General features: G+C 41.5%; 1 protein-coding gene and 1 long non-coding RNA gene across 5 annotated transcripts in view; one reads left to right on the top strand and one right to left on the bottom strand.

The window, feature by feature from the left end:
• Positions 1 to 970: 970 nt before the first annotated feature.
• The window catches only part of syt12 (synaptotagmin XII), a 35324-nt gene continuing 10677 nt past the window's right edge, over positions 971 to 25617 (bottom strand). For 2 of the 4 annotated variants that reach the window (XM_034236121.1, XM_034236123.1), the window contains exons 2-8: positions 20947 to 21007; positions 19508 to 19701; positions 16552 to 16956; positions 9031 to 9246; positions 8064 to 8199; positions 6647 to 6780; positions 971 to 3092 (exon numbers count right to left, since the gene is read on the bottom strand). In XM_034236121.1, the coding sequence (XP_034092012.1) occupies positions 2919 to 3092; positions 6647 to 6780; positions 8064 to 8199; positions 9031 to 9246; positions 16552 to 16956; positions 19508 to 19701; positions 20947 to 20992 (1305 nt within the window). In that variant the 5' untranslated portion in view covers positions 20993 to 21007 and the 3' untranslated portion in view covers positions 971 to 2918. Of the gene's footprint in view, positions 3093 to 6646; positions 6781 to 8063; positions 8200 to 9030; positions 9247 to 16551; positions 16957 to 19507; positions 19702 to 20946; positions 21008 to 25446; positions 25472 to 25617 lie in introns of those variants that run through there. The other 2 variants (XM_034236122.1, XM_034236125.1) reach the window with 2 other exon arrangements.
• On the top strand, positions 2885 to 9516 carry LOC117559373. The gene is made up of 3 exons (XR_004570975.1): positions 2885 to 3128; positions 8481 to 8518; positions 9049 to 9516. It is a non-coding gene; the product is annotated as an uncharacterized LOC117559373 (long non-coding RNA).

The raw sequence follows: 25617 nt of genomic DNA, 5'->3' as shown, positions 1-25617 counted from the left end.
TTTTATAATACCCTCTTGCTCATTGTTTCATTGTGCAAGTCCTAAAAGGGACTGTCTTGAAGATCAGGTGATAAAGGCAAGCAGAATCTACCTCTGTAATATCATGTCATATTGCGCTTTGGCAATATTGGAATCTAACTTAATAGATATATTTACTTACTTACGGTACTAGTAGGATGAAGTACAGTTGAGGTGCTTTTACTTTACTTGAGTATCATAATATATGTTATGCTTTTCTATAATTATATTCCACTACATCTCCCGGGCACTTTTTACTCTTTGCATACTTAAATTAGAAATGCAATATATTACATTACATGTTACTTGTTAGTAGACGCTTTTATCCAAAGCGACTTACATACTCAATACTGTGGACAATCCCCACAGGAGCAATTTGGGGTGAAGTGTCTCAGGGACACAACGACATGCTGACTGCAGTGGGGTTTGAACCTGTGACCCCCTGATCTGAACACCTGCGCACAACTCACTGTGCCAAACGCCATCATTAAATATAAAGTAACTAATACATGTATTGATGTGTTACAGGTTAAGTTCTGCAGCTGTATATACATTATATTAATTGAAATTAGATCCACTGTTACCAGCTGAAAAATGTAGGTGATTTTGGAAATTATGCAAATTACAAGTTTTACTTTTGGTACTTATAGTTACATTTAATGGTAATTAAATCCCTTTTACTTAAGTATCGTTATTTTACTTATAACAGGCTATTGTTGCACAGTAAATTGGCTAAATTTACTAATTTTGAAATATGAAATACTCAATACTCCTTCCAACACTGTGTTTTAGTGCTGCATATTTCAAGAGTTCAATAAAAATAGCCCAAAGCAGTTGACCAGCACCTATATACAACATAGTTCACTCAAACAGCTACAAACAGGCCTACAATCCTTCTCTCAGATTACAGAAATTCCAGGTCAATCAAACTAAATAAACACATGAGCAGACGTTTACTGTTTAATTGCTTTTATTTCAAACAGCATTCACACAATACACTGTATTCTTGAGGCACATTCACATCAAGTGCTAAATAACTTCATGCATTGTTGAATGTAGGCTACAGCTTTGTTGAATGCGAATGCTGATTGTAAATGAAAATATTGCTTTGTTATTTGGCACAGTAGGAAATATTGTCCTTTACATGACCACAGATGTGTTATTTTTGGATTTTTAAAAGTGAATTGAAGAATAAAATGAGAACTTGACTAAAAGTGTAGACTAGGTTCTGCTGGAATAAAACAAATATCACAGCAGTGCGAAAGGCTGATGATGTCTTTAGCAGATATTTCAGATGATATTTCACATTCGGAAGTTACAACAAAACAGCACTATTGAACAATGTTGTAGAGAATATCTCAGATAAATAAAGCTACCTTGAGATTTTGACTTTTACAAGACCCCTGTCACTCTATCTTCATTTAAATAGCAACACTTTTTACAATATTACCATTCAGGCTTAAAACTACAAAGTGGCTCCTGTGAGTTTTAACCAGGTTAGCCCTCAGTGCTTATGAGACGTTTGCAGCTATAGCTTAATGACGAAAGCTTAAATGAGTGTGACAAGTGCCTGGTGAAAAACAACAACAGATTAATTCAGAATATCAAGGTGTTTCCTCTGAGACAAAAGGAACTGTAAACCCATTTAAAAGGGTTAGTATACTTTACATCACAAGTTAAATTCCCAGAGGTGTTTTGATATTAATTCAGCAACAACATTAGTGTTAAATAGAGTGTTGTGGAAATGAATTTGGAGTCTAATAAAGTTGGAATACTATGAAAAAGATGAGTTGCACCCAGATTTTGAGTAATTAAAAGACATTGAGAATAATGTTGAAGTACACTTTTACACTGTTAATTATGCATATGCAAGTTGTATTGCATTCATCATGGTAAAGTAGAACAATGTAAAATGATATTTAAATGCTGTTTTGGCCACCCTGTAACAACTGCTACAAATTACAATTATTTCACCTGGATAAGAGTACCTGGATTTAATTTTTTTCAAAAGCACAATAATATACATACCAAACCAAAAAAAACTACCAAAACCTCTATTATTTGTCAATCTCACTATCAACAAATGACACAAGCAAATCCAATAGAGCTAGCTCGGCTCCAAAACCGCAACGAAATCAATCAAGGAGGCGCAATCAATGACTGGTTTGAAAAGACAAATGAGTGTTTTCCTGAAAGAGAGGAGATTTAATTCCACTGTCCAGTCGCTCACTATAACAGGCTACAACCAGAGTAGGCACCATGCAGAGAGGGGGTTACGTCTGCCTAGGCTGGGCTCCTTTCAATAATTAAAATTCACATCAAAGTCCACGCTATAGGATATTCGAATCTGGATTTTTGAGAATTTAATAGATATCCACTTCTCATGTCTCCTCTGCTGTTTTTTTAGATTGAGATTCAGCTCGATTATCAATCCAAGGGGAAAAGGTAAGACGAAAACGAATTACTTTTATTGTGAAATTTGGGATTTGCACTTGCATTTGGAATATGCAATGCTGCTTCTTAAATGCCAGCCTTACTCATAATGCACCCAGGCCAGAATACAGCAGAATACTAAGGAAAGATACATGTATAATTGATCCATGGATCCATAAAAACACCCTATTCAGAGTCAAACACTGGCTTTTTCAGATTCCTCCCCCTCACATGAAGATAAGGTGTCTACTCCAATTCGATACTCACAAAGCTCTTATCTTACTAAAACATGAAACCGCCTAGCACCCAATAAGGGGAGAGGTGAAGAGGCGAGTGTTTTCATTGAAACAGGTTGTGTGTGTGTGTGTGTGTGTGTGTGTGTGTGTGTGTGTGTGTGTGTGTGTGTGTGTGTGTGTGTGTGTGTGTGTGTGTGTGTGTGTGTGTGTGTGTGTGTGTGTGTGTGAGGCCTAGATCCTGCGCAGAGGGTGCCACATGGACACCGGCTTCCTCAGCGTGGCGAGCATCTGTTTCCAATGGGTGATGCCCATCCCGCTGGCCTCGGGGCCGATGATCACGTGACCCAGGTTCTCGCCCCGGCCGTCGTCTGTGGCCTCGGCCACCGTCACCCTGAGGGAGAGCTCCTGCAAACAGAACAACACGGTTACACAAGCTGCTATGTAAGCATGACTCAGCAGCTTCTCTGCAGTGTGATCTTTATGGAGTTGGTTGAATGTGTATTAACAATATTTGCTATTTCTTATTGTTTTTGGCATTTAATCGCATCATATTTTATGCGCATTTAATTGTATTACTGTTTGGCTCATTTAGTTAATAGCCAGAAGTGTAAGAGCAGTAATATCCTAATGCTTGAAATCATTAAAGATTAATCCATGCTTTCAAAATGCACTTTTTAACAGCAGGAAAACTTAAACAATGATTTCATGCTTATATTAATACTTACATTTACTGCTCTAAGGATTTAGGTCTACTACCCTCTGCCTGAATACTCAAGTATTAGAAAAAGCAGCAGTCGAGGTCAAAGTTTGAATAATTTGAACTTTGAGCACATCGCTCTCTGGACCTTTTGAGCGGCTTTAGTCCTGGTACTCATTCTGTATCTGTTCCAATGTTGCTTTATTGTATTATTACATTACATTACATTGCATTTAGCTGACACTTTTATCCAAAGCGACTTACAATAAGTACATTCGACCAGGAAGACACAACCTTGAAGAAAACAGAATCATATAAGTACATCAGGTTTCATAGAGCCAAACATTGCAAGTGCTACTCAACTGGCTTTAGGTAAGCCAGTCCTTTATTAGTATAAAAGTGCTTCGTTAATAGTTCTAACGCTCGAAGTGGAGTCGAAAGAGATGAGTTTTCAGTTTGCGCCGGAAGATGTGCAAGCTATCTGCTGTCCTGATGTCAATGGGGAGCTCATTCCACCATCTTGGAGCCAGGATAGCAAACCCACGTGTTTTCGCCGATGGGAACTTGGGTCCCCCTCGCAGCGAGGGCGCAACGAGTCGTTTGGCTGATGCAGAGCGTAGTGCACGCGCTGGGGTGTACGGTTTAACCATGTCCTGGATGTAGGAAGGGCCAGATCCATTCGCAGCATGGTAAGCAAGTACCAGTGTCTTGAAGTGGATTCTAGCAGTTACCGGAAGCCAGTGAAGGGAGCGGAGGAGCGGAGTGGTGTGGGAGAATTTAGGAAGGTTGAAGACCAGACGAGCCGCTGCATTCTGGGTGAGCTGCAGAGGTCGGATGGCACATGCAGGTAGACCAGCCAGGAGGGAGTTGCAGTAGTCTTGGCGTGAGATGACGAGAGCCTGGACCAGAACCTGAGTCGCTTTCTGAGTCAGCTGGGGACGTATCTTCCTGATGTTGTAAAGCGTGTATCTGCAGCAACGGGTTGTAGCAGCGATGTTTGCAGTGAAGGACAGGTTGTTATCTAGGGTCACACCCAGATTCCTTGCAGTCTGAGTCGGGGGAACAACTGAGGTGCCGGTGTTGATTGTTAGGTCAAGAGTGGGACAATCTTTTCCCGGGAGGAAGAGCAGCTCAGTCTTGTCAAGGTTGAGCTTGAGGTGGTGAGCAGACATCCACTGAGAGATGTCAGCTAGACAAGCAGAGATGCGTGCAACGACCTGGGTCTCTGAGCGGGGAAAGGACAGAATTAATTGGGTGTCGTCAGCGTAGCAGTGGTAAGAAAAACCATGCGGGCTAATGACTGATCCGAGCGAGTTTGTGTACACGGAGAAGAGGAGGGGACCAAGAACAGAGCCCTGAGGGACCCCTGTAGTTAATTGACAAGGGTCGGACTCAGACCCTCTCCAAGTCACCCTGTAGGTACGGTCTTTGAGGTATGAGGTGAGGAGGGAAAGAGCAGAGCCTGAAACTCCAAGTTTTTGGAGAGTGCGAAGGAGGATCTGATGATTCACCGTGTCGAATGCGGCAGACAGGTCCAATAGGATGATGACAGAGGAGAGGGATGCAGTTTTGGCAGTGTGCAATTCCTCCGTGACAGCAATGAGAGCAGTTTCTGTGGAGTGACCTGCCTTGAAACCAGACTGGTGCGGATCCAGAAGGTTGTTCTGATTGAGATAACAGGAGAGTTGTTTAAAGACAGCGCGTTCAAATGATTTAGACAGGAACGGGAGGAGAGAGACAGGCCTGTAGTTTATAACATCAGACGGGTTGAGAGTGGGTTTCTTTAGGAGAGGGTTTACTCTTGCCTCCTTGAGACTGTTTGGAAAGTGACCAGAAGTTAGAGAAGTGTTGATGAAATGGGTGAGAAACGGTAGAATATCAGGAGCGATAGTCTGAAGGAGGTTTGAAGGGATAGGGTCCAGAGGACAGGTGGTAGGGCGGGCAGAGGTAATGAGGGTAAGAACCTCACTTGGAGAGAGAGGGGAAAAGGAGGTCAGTGTGTCGGTGGAAGTGGGGTCTGGTGACCCAGCGGTGAGTAAAGGTGAGTCAGAAAAAGAAGAGCGAATATCATCAACCTTTTTTTCAAAGTGGGTAACAAAGTCGCTTGACAGAAGTGAGGAGGGGGGAGGGGCTTTTGGAGGGTCCAAGAGGGTGGAGAAGATGGAAAATAGTTTTTTGGGATTGGAATAGGAAGATTGGATCTTATCTTGAAAGAAAGTGCTTTTTGCCTGAGAGATCGAAGCAGAGAAAGACGAGAGGAGAGCCTGATAGGTTAGGAGGTCGTCACGGTGTTTGGATTTCCACCGTTTCCGCTCTGCTGCCCTAAGGACGGTTCTATTAGCACGCAGCGCATCATTTAGCCAGGGAGCAGGAGGGGACTGACGAGCCTGCCGAGATGTGAGAGGACAGAGCGAGTCTTTCACGCGGTTGTACTTCACGCTATCAATAGACTGGCCGTGCCTATATTAATGCAGGCTTGAGTACTGAGACCTGTGTAGCAGGTTTCGCCTGAGCAGATCTGAGATTTAAAATCTCTCAAACGCGATTTAGCCGTTAAAGCTACAATAACAATTTATACAGAGTCGAATAAATGAAACAGAGAAGTCTAATTAAACAAGAATATAACTTACAGTGGTTGCTGCGTCAATAGGTAATGTCGTCACCGGGTCCAGATGCACACAGTTATTATTATAGTATATAAGATTATGTTTCACATTGCTTAAGTTTTGAGCACAATGACACAAAAATATACCGATCTATAATGTTGTATTTCTATGTCCTTATTTCAGGTATGTCCTTTTTTACAAATACCTCTTTTGGGATAACTTTTTCTCTCTTGTTTTTGGCTTTTTGTTACCTGTATTGTAACCAAACAACGGTTCATGCTTTTTTCTTTAATAATTGAACAACTGTTTTGAGATATCTATTTTCATTGCTGGTTTCTTATTCTGTTCTTGTTATCACATGTTTATCTTTTTCCATGACCTGAATTCCTCTTGTAGATTAATAAAATGTAATCATGGTGTAATATGAGGCGTGTGACGCAGTGGATTAGTGCGTTGGTGTTCAGAATTTGTGCGTAGGTATTCGGTTCAGGGGTACAGGGGTACAGGTTCAAACCCCACTGCAGTCAGCATGTCGTTGTGTCCCTGAGACACTTCACCCCAAAGTGCTCCTGTGGGGATTGCCCACAGTATTGAGTATGTAAGTCGCTTTGGATAAAAGTGTCTAACAAGTAACATGTAATGGAATATAATATCACCTGCAGGACGAGGGAGGGCACAGAGAAGATCATGGCTTCGTTGAAGATTGGGTTTGTGTCATCCCGTTTGGTGGAGGTCTTCTTCTTACTGATCTTCCTGCCGTCTTGCAGGAGATACACTTTGACAAACGGATCTGATAACGAGAGTGCACAAATATGATTAGGAGTGCATTTAAAGCTTCTAAAACCCACACACACACACCAGGGTTTCCGCTAGGATTTTTACTCGCCGGTCAAATGTCCGGACAGAATTAATTTTACCGGACAAATTTGAAACTTACCGGTCATGTTTCAATAATAATAATAAGAATTGTGTAGCAGAGTTTCCGTTAGCAGGTAATTACGGATTAGGACCGGATATGCTGATGTTTAAAACTCAGTTAATGGGGATCGTTTTTATATTGCTTCAGTTTATAATCGTAACAGATCGGAAAAATTCAGATTAATTTTTCAATAAATGATTCCGCAAACAACATAATTATTACATTCAAATAAACTACTTGTAGTAGATGAAGTACATTATTCAAAAGTTTAAATTAACTTTGAATAATAACACGGGAGAAACGGATGCTCTCTTTTCCTCTCTCCCTCTCTCTCTCTCCTGACAGCTCGTCAGTTTCTCATGCAGCGCGCTAAACAGTGGGCGGAGCTTCAGGTGATTATGCAGCAGCTGATCTGATCTCTCTCTTCGGTCCGGTTACACTTCACTCTCGTTTATGTCCATATCGATCAGATCCAGCTCTCCTGGTCGGCCTTTATAGAGAGCAGCGATCAAACTATTAAGAGTGAATATCGGCCGATAATGATCGGCGGCCGATAATGATCGGCGGCCGATCGATCGGAGCATCGGACATTTTGACCGGCAGGTTTTGAATTTACCGGTTTTTATTAAATTGTACCAGCTAAAAACCGGTAATTACCGGCTAACGGAAACCCTGACACACACACACACACACACACACACACACACACACACACACACACACACACACACACACACACACACACACACATAAATACCCCGCACACTGTGTGTATAGCATATAAAACACTGCTCATTAAAGAACAATCAATTAGAAGCGGAGTGTTGTTGACACAATTAGCTCTGGAGATGATAATGTGGGTGACCTTTATCTGTAAAATGTTAATGTGGCACTAATCTGGACATTTAATGTGATAAACACGTCATTTAAGTCCCATCTGCCTGTCTGGATATAAATAACTGTATCCTCTGGGAGATTACATTAAGTGTATGTTACTACTGAATGTGTGTTCGATGTTATTAATCAAAGGTTATGAGTGGTTTAAAAAATGTATTTAAAGACAGACAGATTTATTTATAGTTCATACAAAGTGTAACCATTACTCAGGTAGTTCCCATTCACCCATATTTACAAAAAAGGGCAAAATCACACACAGAAAACCGGCAAACCTGCAGTGTTCTTGCTGTTGGTCCACTGCAGGTTTTTGCACTTTGCCACGACCACCGTGAGGCGCTCTGCTGTCGGCAGATAACTGAGAGACAACAGGATCTCCCCGACGGCATCCACAGCCTGCGAGTCACAAGAGCATGGCAGAGATTATATAACATTTCATGTGTATGTTAATTTAGTTATCTATGTATTTTTTTTAATCTACAATGTAATTGTTAGGAAATGTATTGAAATGTGCTTATTTTAATGATCCGTATTACCTGTTGAATTGTTTTATTGCGCATTATCTCAATGCAGTTGTAATGAAGCAAGGTTTAATAGCTTTTCAAAATTGCTTAATGTAGTATTTATGATAATTAAACATGTTACAGAACTTTAATATTTCCCTTGCCACACTGCAGGCACCTCAGCCTAGGATACTGTTCCTGATTTAAATAACGTGAGTGAAAAAGTCATTTTGTTAATGAGGTTGATGAAGTCTTTGAAAGGACTTAAATGATCCTGCAAGGTTGTTTGCAGTCGATTGATCTCATTATACAACAGAGAGAGTGAACTGGTAGATCAGTTCTGTTTGGGATACAGCTTAGCTTCTTATTTATTGCATTTAACTTGTAGTTTTGCTGAATGTCCAGCATGGGGCTCTCACACACCTCAAAGCTATTTTTGTTGTAAAAGCAGAACATGTCATACTGGAATATAGACACAATTAGATGATCTGTAATCATTTCATTCAATTCAAGGCTTTATGGAAATGTGTACATTAGCTACAGTGTAGATATGGCAATGAACAACTTAGGTCACAGGCTCCTCCAACAGTGCAACATATATGACATAGAACAAATAAAACAGATAAAATAGTGCAAGTAAATACAATTAAAATAGAAATAGTGCAAGAAGTATCTATACAAGTAAATGGTACCATCATACTAATGCCATTTGTTTTAAATTCACCTTGTTGACATCCTGAAGGTAGAGCCAGGCGTTGAACGGTCTGATGGTCAGGTCCAGGTCGGACAGTTTGAGATCTGCCACCCCCGCACTGATGTTTCTCTCCTCAGCATCGATACCGAAGGCGGCACAACGCAGACTGTACTCCTCCAGCAGGGACGAGTCCATGGGGATGGAGAAGTGCTCGTCAAAAAGCACTGTGTATGCATTCGCCTGGATCTGTGAGAGGCAAAAAATGATTCAAATGTTAGAATGTATATATTTATTACTTGTTAGATTCACCTCCCAGATATTTGACTATTAAAGGGGGGTCATCTGAGTTTCAGTAAGTTGATTGCTACTTAATTAGTATCACAAATCAACACAGATGTAATTAAAACTCTTGCACATAAATCACTGTTTAAGATGAATGACAAGAATCAGGCAATAATTTAACTTAACAAAAGAAGATGTTGTGTAGGCATTAAAATCTGTTATTCTCTCATCCTCTACCTGACTCACTTCACTTCCGACTTTAAAGCAAACTTTTATATCTATTAGTACTTTTAAAGGGGTTATTTCCCCCTTCACCCTGTGTGTTCTCACCCTTAATACGAAGGAGGCCAAAATAAACCCATAAAGCTACTGGCGGTATCTCAGTAATGTCATTTTGCATAATTTATTTTTCTTTTTAAAAAAAAAACAATTTGTAATGCTGTCAGCAACACCAATTTAATTGTATACACCATTTTTTTATTTGAACAGAACTGTTTATAAAACAATCTGTTGATGCTTTTGTTGCACCTGTGATTACTTTGTGGACAAAGAGGCAAGCCTGAGGCCTGTACTACGAAGCTGGATTTTTCGCAAAGCGAGCTAACTTCAGAGAAAACTCTGGGTTTCCGGTCCTACGACGCTGGTTCACTTCTTAGCGGTCTAGATCTCCATGGTAACTTATGCTGAACGGCTAGCAAGAGGCCTGTACTACGAAGCCGGTTCAACATAACTTGGATATGTTTGGGTTACCCGGTTTACCTAATCCAAAACAAACGCGCTCTCGCTAAGCGGTCCCACGACGCGGGTTATCAACTCGTTAACTCAAGTCAGCTTTGCTCTATTTCAGGGCTTCTCAAACTCCGGATCCGGACCAAACCCTGTGTCCCATTATAAATTCAAAAAATTCAAAAAATAAAAAACAATTCTGATTCTGATGTAAATTAAAGTGGACCTATTGTGCTATATTGGAAAAATATATTGTAGGGCCATACCTATACAAAACATGTCTGAATATGTCTGGGGGTGGGGGGGGGGCGACTTTACTGCGGTGTGAATGCGGCTATCTAGTCCCTGCTAGAGAGGTGGTACGAACCTGGTGATAAAAGAGTGCCAATTTCTATTCTATTTCTATTGGCTGGGCGAATTGCAAACCACGCCCCGTTAGACTCTGAATTTTCTTTGTTAGGCAGCCATTTTTTTCCTCGCTACAAAACCACATCCACACCTGAGCGAGTAGTTTTTTTGTACTTTAAAGCAGTTATGACCACACGTACTACAACACCGGAGCGGTGGAATGATGAGGAAGTGTCGGCGCTTCTGGCAATTTACTCTGAGGACGGGATGCAGCAGCTTCTACAGAAAGCAGTTCCCAACTCCAAATGTTTTGAGCGATGTTCGCAAAAGCTACTTGAGCTGGGAATCGTGCACAGTGCACACGGATGCCGAGTAAAAATAAAGAAACTCAGGCAGGACTATAACAAAATTAAAGACCACAATAATAAGAGTGGTAACGATTTTCTATTGTTATTATATATATATATATATATATATATATATATATATTGCCACTGTTTTTTTAATACTGACACCTAACTTGCACTAAGGTGTGTCTGCTGCTATATATATTGCCACTGTTACATTGTTTTGAAACTACTTACACTTTATTTTACATTTCACACTTTTATTTAACTTCAATTTACATGCATACGACACACCTGGAACAGCGTGATGCCGTTATTGTTATGTCTTGACTGTGCAATAAAACAAACAAACTGGCGAAGCTTTATTTATTGTGTCCCACCCCAAATTTGCAGAATAGAAGAATGTGAGAGCAGACAGGTGTCGGTGGTTGAATGTATCTACAATGTTGCAACCTTGTGCAGCAATGGCAGGGGCAGAAACACAAGTCTTACACACATAAACACAAGTCATTTATCATGTCATTCATTTGTTTTAGATAAATAAGGGAAAAACACCAAACAAGGGTTAATGTCTTTTTCCAAAATCAACCTGAGGAGGTAATATATAATAAATACATACAGATAAAGTCCATTGTTATAATGGGGTATTTTATTTGTAAATTACCCTTATGAACTCCATCATGTCTGAGGTCGGAAAGTAAACAAACGCCTCATACAGCGGGTGGGCTTTATACCCCCTCCCCCGTGTAGTTCTTCTTCTCTCGTTTTTTTTTGTACTCGCTGTGAAGTGGTTTTGCGGCCTGCCAGTAAACCCAGAGAAGAAGAAGACGAAGTGACGTCAGCGTAATCTTGCCTCAGGGATTGATTGATTGATTGAAAAGTTTATTAACAGCTTGTATATTGGGTACAGTACAGTACAAAACATACAATTGTTAAGGGGATGCAGACCAGAGAAAGACTTTCGTCTTGTTTACATCAGGGTCCCCCATTTCCAATTCATCATATTATTTAAGACATATAAGACATATTTGACATACAGATGGCTCATTTACAATTTACATACAGGTGGTTTTTTACATACAGATTGCTTATTTACAATTTTCATTTTAGATTTCGTTCTAATACATCCTAAACGGACATTTAAGACATACCAAGTCTACAGATATACAGTTAGTAACAGAGTCTAAAATGCGAGTATATACATAGATGGGGGGGGGGGGGGGGGAAGCTGTCCATTGTACGACAGGTTGAGATTTGTACCATTACCGGGGCCAGTTTTGCAATGCTCTCTCCCGAAGGTGCTCTTTAAGGGAAAGTACTGCGGTGTGAATGCGATTGGCACTAGCCCCATGGCGGATTCAGTGCCGTGGTACTTTAGTGCCGGCACTAAAGTACGGCAAGTCCTGCGGTGTGAAAGCGGCTATTGATCCGGACCATTGACCTTGTATAAAATTCACAAGTGGACCTTTAACAAAAAAGTTTGAGTACCCCTGCCCTAGTTATGTGCGCGTTCACATAAAAGGGCAACATTTGACCAATCACAAACATGGAGAAGCGTACAGACTGAATTGAAGACAACATTTGTGTTGTTTTCTAGTTTTACAGCTTCAAAACCATGTGGAAACTGAATATTTTGTACAATTCCATTTCATTTCTTAGCAGCCAAGCTACAACTTTTTCTTAAAATCAATAAGACATGTTTAAGGCCAGCAGGGTACACCATGTCTACTTTAGGTTAGTGAATGAGCATTGGATGTGATGCTAAGGCTGTTTTCAGGGCTTCTTATTTTAAAGCGACTCTGAATGGAGGGTCGGAAGTAACCAGGCAACAAGTAAACGTGTAGAGGAGAGTGGCTTTAATAATAGCTATTTTTCACACCATGGTTGTTCTCGAAGTGTCAAATACAAAGAGGAAAATGTTTGCTAAAAACTATACTTTAAAACAAATATAGTGAAATACAGAGAGAGAAAATAAAAGCTGGATGTGTGAGTTGTTTTTGATAAAAATAGACCTCCTTATACAATAAAATGATTGTGAATTCAGAGCGCAGGGTGCAGATCAGCCCGAGAGGCCGATCTTGAATTGCGCCTCATAACAAAAAGATGAATAGCACCATAATCGTACATGCAACACCTTCAGAATACTAGAAAAGCTAATGCTGCTGTACAAATATGTACGCTGAGATATAAAGCATCGGAAGAAGGCTCTGAGCGCGCAGCGTACATACATGCTGTCCATCCACAATATGTCTGTCTGCACTGTTTATCGCTCAGGGGGGATAAGAATGGTGATGTGCTGGGTGAAAATGAGGCAATACAATCTCAGACAGAGACTAGTGTGTGTGTGTGTGTGTGTGTGTGTGTGTGTGTGTGTGTGTGTGTGTGTGTGTGTGTGGGGGCTCATGTAGACAGAGGAAGGGAGAATGAAGGGAGAGTGGCATCCACATTATCACAGGCAAAACAAAAGGCAAGTAGCAGTGAAAGCTAATTAATGGGAAGAAAGAGGTAGTGATAAAGAGGGTGAAGAGCAAACAAACACAGTGACAACAAAGAGAGAGAGAGAGAGAGAGAGAGAGAGAGAGAGAGAGAGAGAGAGAGAGAGAGAGAGAGAGAGAGAGAGAGAGGCTGGCTTGACCATTAGGGTGAGATAAGCTGATGTCAGCATTTCTTTGGTCTTCCCCACTCGTCGACATATTAAAGAGGGAGCCACAAAAGGCGCTGCTTCCAATATTATTACACCCCGCCTGGAAGCATTAATACGACATCCCAACATGCTCCAGAGCTACGTCTCACTGAGAAAGTATAAAGCTTTAACATTCAAACTCTACATGCATTTCCTGCAGAAACTCTACTTTAAAGAGTCCTCTCCTGCTGATGTTCAGGTGTATATCGGTATTTAGTGTCTCTACTTTAAAGAGTCCTCTCCTGCTGATGTTCAGGTGTATATCGGTATTTAGTGTCTCTACTTTAAAGAGTCCTCTCCTGCTGATGTTCAGGTGTATATCGGTATTTAGTGTCTCTACTTTAAAGAGTCCTCTCCTGCTGCCTGTGTGCTGTCGGCCGGTAAACGACAACATTCACACGATGAAGAGGACTCGCAGCGAGGCAGGAATTAGAGCATTTTCTGGCGGCGTCTCACTAAGAGCAGCAGGCGAGTGGCAGGTGGAGCAGATGGAGGACTGTGAGCTCTCTGTTCCTGAGAGAAGGTCACCTAATGTCAGATTCAAGCTTTTTATGAACATGTTTCAGTGGAGAATACCAAGAGAAGTAGCCACCAGAGATCAAAGAATCATCGTTAGAAACGGTGCATTATTAGAAGAGGAATACTCATGGTTATTGTAAACCATCCTTGTGGTTAAAGTGTAACTGCTTTTGAAGGCAAAAATCACCAAGACAGTTCTTGACTTAAAATCTCCCACTTTTTAGTTCATGATAGTATGTGACATTTAAGATGTTATAGCTCATATACAATTGTAAAATGCTGTATTCGTAGCGTAAATATGGCATTAAGTTAGAAAATGCTGCAGAAAAGACACAAATCTAACTGATGCAGTACAATGAATTACAAATTGTTCATAACATTTTAAGAAAAGATCAATTTAACGGCTGAAATTAAAGAACAAAGGCAGTTAAATAATTATTTAATCATAAAATACATTGTAAAAATTAAATGTGTTGAAATGAGTGATTCAATATAAGTAGTAAGAGTCATTTACTGCAAGTATTTTTTGTTAGATGTTTTACCTAATTATGCTACATATTGGGTTTCCATACAGAAAGCATGGTGTTGTGACTAGCAGCATCATTTTAAAACATTTAGAGCTAAGTTAAGTAAGAACAAATCAAAAACCAAGGATCTTTATGTGACAGTAGACCATGTATTATAGATATCATTGTAATCTAAACTGCAGTTTAACGCAGGTTACAGGTGACAGGTGACTCTAAAATCAATCACATCTCCTCCTGATGAGAAAACAGTCTCTCTGACGACATCCCGCTCCCAGGGGTCTCTCCACTCAAACAAATGAAGTGGGCTCACCGTCAGACCGGAGGATCACAACTGAAATCCAGAGGGATGGATCACTGCCTAAAAAGCAGCCGAGCTAACGTCTTCAAAACAGTTCAAGCAGTCAAAGCTGCCCCTCAAGCATACAGTAAGAGCGTCAGAGGACACTTTTCAATCTTCAGTCCTTTCTCCAGATTCAGTCTTCATGGTCTAACTGCTGGTTAACCATCTGAGAATATGTTTTCCCCTCAGGCCTGAATCTCTCATCATGTTGAACATCACTAATAAGGAACTTCATTTATTGTTTAATTATTTAATGATGACATTTGAAACACTAAATCTTTCATTCACATAATAAAAGCCATGTTTGCAAATCAATTCACATTCTCTAATACACTGTAGTGCTGAAGGGATGATTTTAGTTGTTTCTCCTCTTGTGTTTTCACTGTGAAAGTTAAATATTTGAGTTTTAGATTGATTTCCCAAGTCCCTTTTAGCGAGGATAGCGTATGGATGGTGTTCTCCACTACTTTGGTCCATATTGAAAGATCTGTACATGTAATAGATGGATAACCATGAAGTTTGGTATTAATATCCAACACCATTTGTGTGTATCCAAATCACTGAACATTGACTTTTGGCTTCCCACTATAGCGATACACTGTCTCCTGGCTGAAAGTACAGTGTTTATTTAAGTAAATACATTCCCCACAAAATGTAATTTCGTTGTATGGGATCAGCCTTTTAGAAGACGATACTGGTCCACTAATTGTGTGTAAACTACTATTTCCATGCTCAAAGCCTTTACATAATGAAAAAAAACCAAACAATGCCAGTTCAGTGGTTCTCCTTTTCATTCCAGTACTGTGGCGGCTATATTCCCATTGAATACGGCCTCTGAGGCTAAACTTCACTCATTGTTGTGACAAGTATAAATAATAAAGTCTGTACTGAACTCGACATTTTAAGTATATTTAATATTGTAAATCAAAACAATAAACAAACAGAATCATACGGTCAACAAAAGATATCAGATCTAACTTCACCCCCATTGTCATGCTACCAAACCTCTACTGTTACCTCATTCACACCAACGCAACTCCGGTTCAAGCTCCGTGCTAGAGCTTTTCAGGTTCAGAACCGGTTCTTCGGTTTAGCTCCGGCTCTTTTCACACTGCCCAGAGTCCGACTGGTGCTGCGTCATTGCGTCATCGTTTGCGTCATGACGTAACCGTTTGCGTGCCTGCTTCATAAAGCCAAAGCGTGCGGAAACCCCTCACAACTCACACCGACAACAACAACAATGGCCGATTGTGCTCCAGCTTCCTCTGTACCTCTTCGGAAGACCAGATTCCCAGTAGGTAGCTGGTCTCTTTAGTGGACCACTGCTGCTTGTTAAGTTTCTCCATCGTTGTGTACAAACTGGATACAACGCCGGCTTTTTGTTGTTGTTCTGGAGTTGATCCCGCCCCTGCCCCTGCCCCCGCCTCGACGTAAGCGTGACGTATGTGGTGCTTTTGCTCTGGCCGAACAATTTGTTGGTGCTCGAAATGAACCGGATTCCGGAGCTAAGAGGCTGCTCCGCTGCTGTGTGAACAGGAAAACCCGGTGCTTTTGAAGCTCCAGCTCCGAACCGGCCCTGAAACACCGTTGGTGTGAATGAGGTAATACAGGTGTCCTAAATACCATTAACCACACCCATGTGACAATTACCGGAAACAACCCATTACAAGTGTCTGTGGTGTTAACAAATAATGAAGATATTATAACTATAAACACAGGCTACCACAGCATTTTGGCTGCTACAAACACATTCGACCCAAAAGCCCACAGCCTCCTCACCCTTGTGACTCCCAGGTTGATCTCATCTGGTCCCAGGGAGACTCTGATGAAGCAGCCAGGGAAGTCTCCCTCCTCCCTCTCCAGCAGGTCTTTGCCCTGGTGCAGGGTGACGTGCAGAAGCCCCGCCCCCTGGCCCGGCGGCCTGGACGGCTCAAACTCCAGCGTCACCTCCAGCTGGCCCACGGTGAAGTCGTGGCCGAAGTTGTTGGCGATGGAGGAGATGGAGCTGAGCGAGTCGGTGGAGATGGAGCGATTCAGCTGGGCCAGGCCGGAGGGGTCCAGCTCGCGGCTCATCAGCTCCAGCTGGCCCAGGTCCCTCAGGACGTCCGGCGTCTCCCCAAACGCCAGGCTGGGTTTGCGGCTGGAGGTGGTGGAGGTCCGCCGGTGGTTGTTGGCAGCCACTCGCTTCAGAAAAGGAGAAAAGTAAGGGATGAAGAAGTCAGAAATTGATTTATCTAAAAGCATGAGATGTTTTTTATGTTTATCAGGACCAAAACCTCTCGCCACCTGAACAGTTTCTTCCCCTCCGCTACCGGCCTCATTGACAAGGCCCGGACCCCCCACTGATACCTCACCACATCATAGACTCTATGCATTACATTAATGCACACAATGTACAACAATATCTGTTTTTTTTTTTGTTGTATTACTGCAGATTTGTATTCCATATTTTATTCCATTCCATTTCTATGTAAATACTGCTATATTTTACTATATATTTTATTATTTTTAATATTTTTCAAGTCCTCTATCTGTGTTTTAAATTTTGTTTTACTTTTATGTATGCACCAAGTCAAATTCCTCGTATGTGTCAACCTATCTGGTAATAAACCTGTTTCTGATTCTGACTCTGATTCTGATGTGGCATGTTTTCTAAAAATTCTGATTTAGTTGTCGATTCAACCTTATTCTCTCCCTAATAATAACTGTCACGTTCATTTCAAATATTCTTTACCCACACACATAATTACTTTACAATCAGCTGCAGATTTCACTTCACTTAAAAACCTGCAATATCTTGACCCTTTCAGCAACCTGATTGCTCATCACTTGCTCCAAGAAGGGAAACAGGTAGATGTTTCACTCCCACTTCCTCCCTGCCTTCTGGGAAAGTGTTAAAGTTCTCCTATTATACTGTTTTTCATAAATATATTATAGGTCTCAGATATATACAAAACATGTCTCTGAAGTGTTTGGCTCAAAATACCAAACAGATCATTGCAGCATCCCATAATCCCCTGAACTGCACACTACTAAAGCAGCCACGGTGAACCATCCTCACCTCCTTCACACTCTCCAAGAACTTGGAGTTTCAGGCTCTGCACTTTACCTCCTCACCTCCTACCTCAAAGACCGTACCTACAGGGTAACTTGGAGAGGGTCCGAGTCCGACCCTTGTCAATTATCTACAGGAGTCCCTCAGGGATCTGTCCTCGGTCCCCTCCTTTTCTCTCTGTACACAAACTCGCTCGGATCTGTCATTAGCTCGCATGGTTTTTCATACCACTGCTACGCTGACGACACCCAATTAATTCTGTCCTTTCCCCGCTCAGAGACCCAGGTCGTCGCACGCATCTCTGCCTGTCTAGCAGACATCTGTCAGTGGATGTCTGATCACCACCTCAAGCTCAACCTTGACAAGACTGAACTGCTTTGTCTTCCGGGAAAAGATTGTCCCACTCTTGACCTAACAATCAACATCGGCCTCTCTTTTGTTTCCCCGACTCAGACTTCAAGGAATCTGGGTGTGACCCTAGATAACAACCTGTCCTTCACTGCAAACATCGCTGCAACAACCCGCTGCTGCAGATACACTCTTTACAACATCAGGTACACTCTTTTCTTCCTGACCCAGAAAGCGAGGCAGGTTCTAGTCCAGGCTCTCGTCATCTCACGCCTAGACTACTGCAACTCCCTCCTGGCTGGTCTACCTGCATGTGCCATCCGACCTCTGCAGCTCCTAAATTCTCCCACACCACGCCGCTCCTCCGCTCCCTTCACTGGCTTCCAGTAACTGCTAGAATCCACTTCAAGACACTAGTACCATGCTGCGAATGGTTCTGGCCCTTCCTACATCCAGGACATGGTTAAACCGTACACCCCAGCGCGTGCACTCCGCTCTGCATCAGCCAAACGGCTCGCTGCACCCGCACTGCAAGGGGGACCCAAGTTCCCATCAGCAAAAACACGTGGGTTTGCTATCCTGGCTCCAAAATGGTGGAATGAGCTCCCCATTGACATCAGGACAGCAGAAAGCTTACATACCTTCCGGCACAGACTGAAAACTCATCTCTTTCGACTCCACTTCGAGCAATACAAAAATAAAGCACTTATATACTAACTAAGCACTCATATACTAACAAAGCACTTATAAGGACTGGCTTATCTAAAGCTAGTTGAGTAGCACTTAAAATGGTTTGGCTCTATGAAATCTAATGTACTTGTATGATTCTGTTTTCTTCTAGTTTGTATGTTCTTGGTCGAATGCACTTATTGTAAGTCGCTTTGGATAAAAGCGTTAGCTAAATGTAATGTTTCCGCCCTGTTTCAAAAGTGCTGATTCTCTGTCTGTTACTTTAGATGAAAATAAGGAGCCACTCCCCACGCCCCTCTGAGAGATATTTGGTTAACAAGAACACAATGGTGCTCTAGGAGGAGATTCAGGTGATAAGGTGGGGGGGGGGGGGGGGTGTTACCTTAGTTGGTGATTGGCTAATGGTTACACAAAACATCGCTATGACATCAGAAAGTGGCCAAAATCTGATCAGCTCATTTTCAGACAGGTTTTTATAGAAATGGATCAGGACAAAAAGGGAGCGAATCTTTTTTCTTGAAACTTCCAGAATCTCTTTACACAGAGGGGACACATGTTGATGTATAAAAGACATGAAGAAGTGGATTTTGCACAATAGGTGACCTTTAAATATAACTCAGACTAGCATGATTGTAAATGCACCTTTTGTCTGACTTCTGAGAAGGACGTTCCATATTTTTCTTGCAGGTATCGATAGTCAAAGTTGGGGAAAGGGGACGGAGCAGGGAAGGTTCCAGATTTCCACAACTTCCAGATGTTGATCCCGGCAACGCACAGCAGCACCAAGAAGCCCACCAGGTAGATCCCTAGCTCCCAGCCGTGCGGGTGACGCACCACTGAAACAAAAACACAAAATAATTGATCATTATTACCATTTTATCAATAAAAGATCATGTTTGGCCCCATAACTAAATATTTGATGGGGGAGTTTGATCACTGGTTGACAGTTGGGAGAAACGCAGTGTAGAAAGTTGGAAGAAACTTTTTATTTAACGACACAAGTAGGAGTCTTCACAAACTCAAAACAGTGGTGGAAAATAGTACATTTGTAAGTACATTTACTCAACTATAGTACTTACACTTTTTAAATATGTGTAGTTTACATGAGTATTTCCATTGTATGCTCCTTTATACTTCTACTGTACTTCACTTCAAAGGGAAATTGTGTATTTTTCCTCTGCTATATTTAGCAGACGTGATAAACTTTTAACATAATGCATCCATCAAACCAGTGGAATAACTGTTTGAGTTAGAAAAAAAGTTAAACTCTGATATATATCACAAAAAGTTAATAAAGAATGTCCTAAACATGAATAATTTGTGAAACAAATGTTGTCTGCAACGGTAAAATTATACTTGATAATCTTATAATGTCATCTATACCTTGTTTTATTCACATATGGAGGGTTTTCTTTTCTGCAGAATGAGTACTTTTAAATGTTTACACTTTAAACACTCTTAATTAAGTTAGATTTTGGATGTAGGACTTCTACTTATAATGGAACATGTTAACATTAACCTAGCTGTACTTTTACTCAAACAAAGGATATCAATACTTCTACAGCACTGAAAACTCACAATCACTGAGCACAGTCAAGTCTTGTTATTTTACACTGAGCATTGAGATGACTGGAGGAGTTTAAGGGATGCATGACGTTTGATGTAATAGTTCGGGAGAAGGTGACAAATTGAAAAGTCTCTCTGAATTAAACGTCAGAGCATCATGATGCGTTTAAGAGAAAGATTGCGAGCCTGTGTCGAGCTGACTTAAAATAAATTGCTTCTGTGAGAGGAGACTGACAGCTTTATCTCTGCTTTTTAACACAAGACATAAGCCAATTATAGGACAAGTTAAAATGTGTCTTTGCTGGCTTTCAGCAGGAGACCAGGTCAGAGGAGTTGTGCAGCTTGTTTAAAAAAGCTGTAAAGCAACCTGAGAGCAGAAGCTAAGGTACACACAGCCTCGTCTCTCTAGTCTGATACACACGTTCACTGATTTACAACAATGTGGATCAAACAATATGCATTAACCCACACAAGGACACAATGCAGAAAGAAACAAATAAGCTGAAACTACTCACCGCTCAGATGGTAGCCTGATAGATCCCCACTTTCAGCGGAGGACATGGTGCTGCAGCCAGCCTGGAGAAATAAACATCAAAACATGTTCAAGTGGCCTTTAATGTCAGATACCACAAGAAAGATTTGGTCTTAAAAAAAACTGTACCTTACAAAATATAACTGAAAACTTCATCCATGATGACATTTGGGTGACTTTCCTCTAAAAAACATTGAATATTAAGCTACAATTACAACAATAAATTATGTTTTGCAATATAATTAAATAACGTTTTAATACTAAGTATTAGCAACAGCTTTTTAAAAACCGAAGTGTTTTAACCTTCTAATCTATGCTTTCAACATGCATCTCAGTAAACACGGCTAAATTGAACTGCTTTTGGCCACAGGGCGATGTCGTGGGAAGCTAACGACTCCTGACATCCTGCTGTTTCAGATACATTACAGCAGGGCTATTCAATTGGCGGCCCACGGGCCAAATCCGGCCCGGGGTGATATTTACTGGCCCTTTGAGTATAATGTTAAAAAGTAATCAAATTTCTTTTTTTAAATGATTTTTTTTGGGCCAGAATGCCTTTATTCCAGAGAGGGTGTTAAATTGAGAGATAGAGGGGAAGATTTTAAGGAAGGCCAGAGCTTCAGCTGTGTCAAATAGATTGTTCCCTTTAGTTAATGTTTTTTAAAAGAACATTATATTCCGATTTGATCATGTCCCCTTTATTGTATTACAGAGAGCAATGTGAGCGTCCATTCCCATTGGATAACGGAGGATTTTACACCCGGAAGTAAGTATTCTCTTTACTGTCGATTGATTTTACAGGAAATCATCAACTCAAAAACACCAGATTATCCTTGGTGATTACACAACATTGATTGGTTTAAATTGTGTACAATGCTTTTGTAATTTTCCCCTTTGATCCGGAGAAACAAATATTTGTTCAGTTTAGGATGGCCGAAGACACTACACTACCCAGAATCCTCAGCTATCGTTGGGACTACACCATGTGCTTTGCTAGACAAACCCGGTGATTTGTCCTCAAGCTCTGTGATTGGTGATGTTGGAGTGGCAGTGTGCGAAGTTTACGCCGAGCGTCAAACAGCATTATGAAATGGAATGAAACCCATCGACGGCACACTATTCAAAACAGGAATCGAACGGCAGCAGACAGAACAGTTTGTGGCTGGGGTGATGGGGGTCTTTTATAATCCTGAGGGCTTTCTTTAAGGTTAACCTGGTATTTTTACTCCACTACATTTATTTTAGTTACTTTACAGATTCTGATTAATGATGTGAAATATAAACAATGCTTAAAGCAGACTTTAGTTACACCTGAGTAAAATTCAGGGAAGGTGATTGTCAAGTGCCAACAATCAGGAGAGATATTTGATTGGAGGACTGGCTTATCTAAAGCCAGTTGAGTAGCACTTGAAATTTTTTGGCTCTATGAAACCTGATGTACTTATATGATTCTGTTTTCTTCAAGTTTGTATTTTGTTGGTCGAACGCACTTATTGTAAGTCGCTTTGGATAAAAGCGTCAGCTAAATGTAATGTAATGTAATGATTGTTGGTGCTTGAGAAGACTAAATATTTATCTGCAGATCCCTATAAAGTATATTCATTACTCGTTATTCTCTACAAATAGTTAATTAAAAACTGTATATAATTGCTCCTTTTGTACATCCCTTTTCAAGATTTCAAGATTACTCTAAACGTGTAATAACGTGCTTTAACCAGTAGGAGGTGCGGGTTAAAAAGCTGTCAAGTTTAGAGTGTTAACAACATAAAATATACTGCTGTTTCTGGTTTAGTTTACGACGGTTCTATTTCGTATATGGCTTCGCCCTCTAAGGCTATCGCTATTGGGTAATCCCCCTGCGCACCCGCGCAGCACTGAAACACTTGTAGTCCACGCCCACCCGCAAGGTGGGCCCCACCCTTCCGGTATAAATAGGAAGGAGGCCCGACAATCTGCTCCCCTCTTTTCTTCAGCACACCGTTACTGAAGCACAAGAGACACTTCAATTGCAGAGTAAACATGAGTAACAATTGTGTGAGAGATTGTCCCTCATGTGGCTCTGGGTTCATAATGAGTTATGACCAGCACAGATAAAAGCAGTATGCGAATCCTGCCTGGCAGTGGTGTAGTGGGGATTTTTTTTACTGGGGGGACTTTATTTTAATCAGGTCATCCCAAAAATGCCACACAAGTGCGCACGCGCGCAGTGCACTCACAAAACGGGCAGACAGGTCCACAAAAACTACCATGCTTAGTCCTACTTTAGTTACTGTACTGCAAAAAGCAGACGTCGCTGCGCTCAACACACACACAGACTCAAAACCATGGACACACTGGCACATAAGTTACATAAACAATGTATAGGCCTAAATTGCATAAGCTACAGCAGGGATCACCTGGACTGCATTATTTGTACTGTCTTAAAACCTTTCCTTAGAATATGTTATGAATTGTAAGGTGTCCTTGGGTGCTTTGAAAGACGCCCCTAAATAGAATGAATTATCATTATTATGTATTATCTGAAACGATGTTATAACTTTTAAAACTTTTTCCAGTCACTTGCCCCAGGCATTCAGCAGCAGCAGGCCATTCACTTTGATTTCATCCCGTTATGAAATGTCATCATTTCGACAATAAAGAAATGCTACATAAACGTTATCTTGCACATTTTATCTAACCATCTCCGTTTCTAACTTTCAATATATTTTAAAAGAGATCTCTCTCTCTAATCTGCGTGCGGGGGCGGGGCCTCACAGACGCGCTGCATCTCTCTCTCGCTCACAGACATGCTGCAGCGCTGTGCAGTGTGCACACAGCTCTGCCGGTAATGAATATTACATTTTGTGAGGAAATGTTTCCACCAATCATTCCAATAAGTATTCCAAAATGTATTCATTTCAGGTTTACGAAAGTAACTGTAATCAGATTACTCGTTTTTCAAATGTAACGCCAGCTGAATACAGTTAGCCTACTTGATTTTTGTATTCTGATTACGTAACGCCGTTACATGTATTCCGTTACAACCCAACCCTGCTTCTAGGCTACTGTCCCGCAGCGCAGCTCCTGCCTCTCTGTTGGACTCTGTCGCAGCGGGGCTACTGCTGTGGTGCGGAGCGCACAAACCAGACTCTTCACAACGAAGGATCACTTCTTCTTCAAGGCAGGGAAGGTTTTGCAGTATGCAGTCTACTGTCCCGCAGCTGCTGCCTCTCTGTTGGACTCCGGTACTGCACACAGTGGTTACTGCGAACGCAGTAACCACGCCGCAGTCACCCCCGTCGTGCGGGCCGGATGAGAATGTCTGGCGGGCCGGATGTGGCCCGCGGGCCGCGAGTTGGTGGTCACTAGGGGTGGGCGATACCACAAAATCTGGATTCGATCCGATACCAAGTATTTCAGGGCCAGTATCGCCGATACCGATATCGATACCGATACTTTTTTTAATGAAAAGCGTCTTATGTACTTTCATATAGGGGAGAGCTGCATGGCATGATTTTTGAACTGAAATCATCATAAATAGACTAAATCTGAATTCATTTTCATGAATAAAGACAGGACAGTTTTTATAGACAAATACACGTTTTACTTTTGCAAATTTAAAGTGCAAACATGAAAAATAACAATACAAAGTGGCCAAAGTAGCGAACTGTCTTCTTGCACACATCACAGTTCGCTAAGTTTTAATGGCCAGTTGTGAAATTGCTCCACACAACGCTGCTCTTTCTCTCAGCCATCATGCGCGTGTGTGTGTTGCACTCGCGAGTCGCTGGCTGCTGCTGACTGCCCTGCTGGCTGCTGTCAGTCAGCTTGATAATCGGCGTTCAGGCAGGGAGCCTCGAGGAGAAGAGGACAGCAGTGGAGAGAGAAGAAAAGAGCATATACTTGTGTTCGTCTGCACATAGTTTTTTGAAGAAATTGACGAGTAGAGGAGACGAGAAAAAAAGTATAACAGTATCGATCCTATTGGCTCTAGTATCGATATTTTGAAACGTAACGTAATATCGGAGGTATCGATATTTTGGGATCGATCCGCCCACCCCTAGTGGTCACTGAGCTACAGTATTGCAACTAAGCAGACAGCGCTGCTTCTTTCTCTATCTCCACTTTCAAAATCTATTTAAAATTCATAACAAACAAACAAAATTCCTAAAGTTGTCCTGAAATTAACTTATTACATAAACGAAACCAAAAATATAGCCTACTTATGCAAACAACATTGAATCTGGACTTGAAATTATTCTGATTAGGCCTAGCTTATATTGCAAATAAGCAGACAGCGCTGCCACACACACACACACACACACACACACACACACACACACACACACACACACACACACACACACACACACACACACACACACACACACACACACACACACACACACACACACACACACACACACACACACACACACACACACACACACACACACACACACTGCGTTTTGAAGACTGATAAATCCGAATTGGATGAACAAACTTTGCAGCCCAGTTTCCCAGCTTTGCAGTCTATCCACGGGTAGCCTCTTGTTTCCTCCGCCACATCTCCTCCGTCCATACCTCTGGGAAAGGTGAGCTTGAGCTAGCCAGGGGAACGTTGCTAGCGCAGCTAACGTTAACGTTAGTGCTAGCATTATCCACGTCTTTAGGC

The sequence above is a fragment of the Gymnodraco acuticeps genome, unplaced genomic scaffold (genome assembly GCF_902827175.1).
Source record: "Gymnodraco acuticeps unplaced genomic scaffold, fGymAcu1.1, whole genome shotgun sequence".
NCBI classification, from domain to species: Eukaryota; Metazoa; Chordata; class Actinopteri; order Perciformes; family Bathydraconidae; genus Gymnodraco; species Gymnodraco acuticeps.
This window is presented reverse-complemented; position numbering and strand designations above follow the sequence as displayed.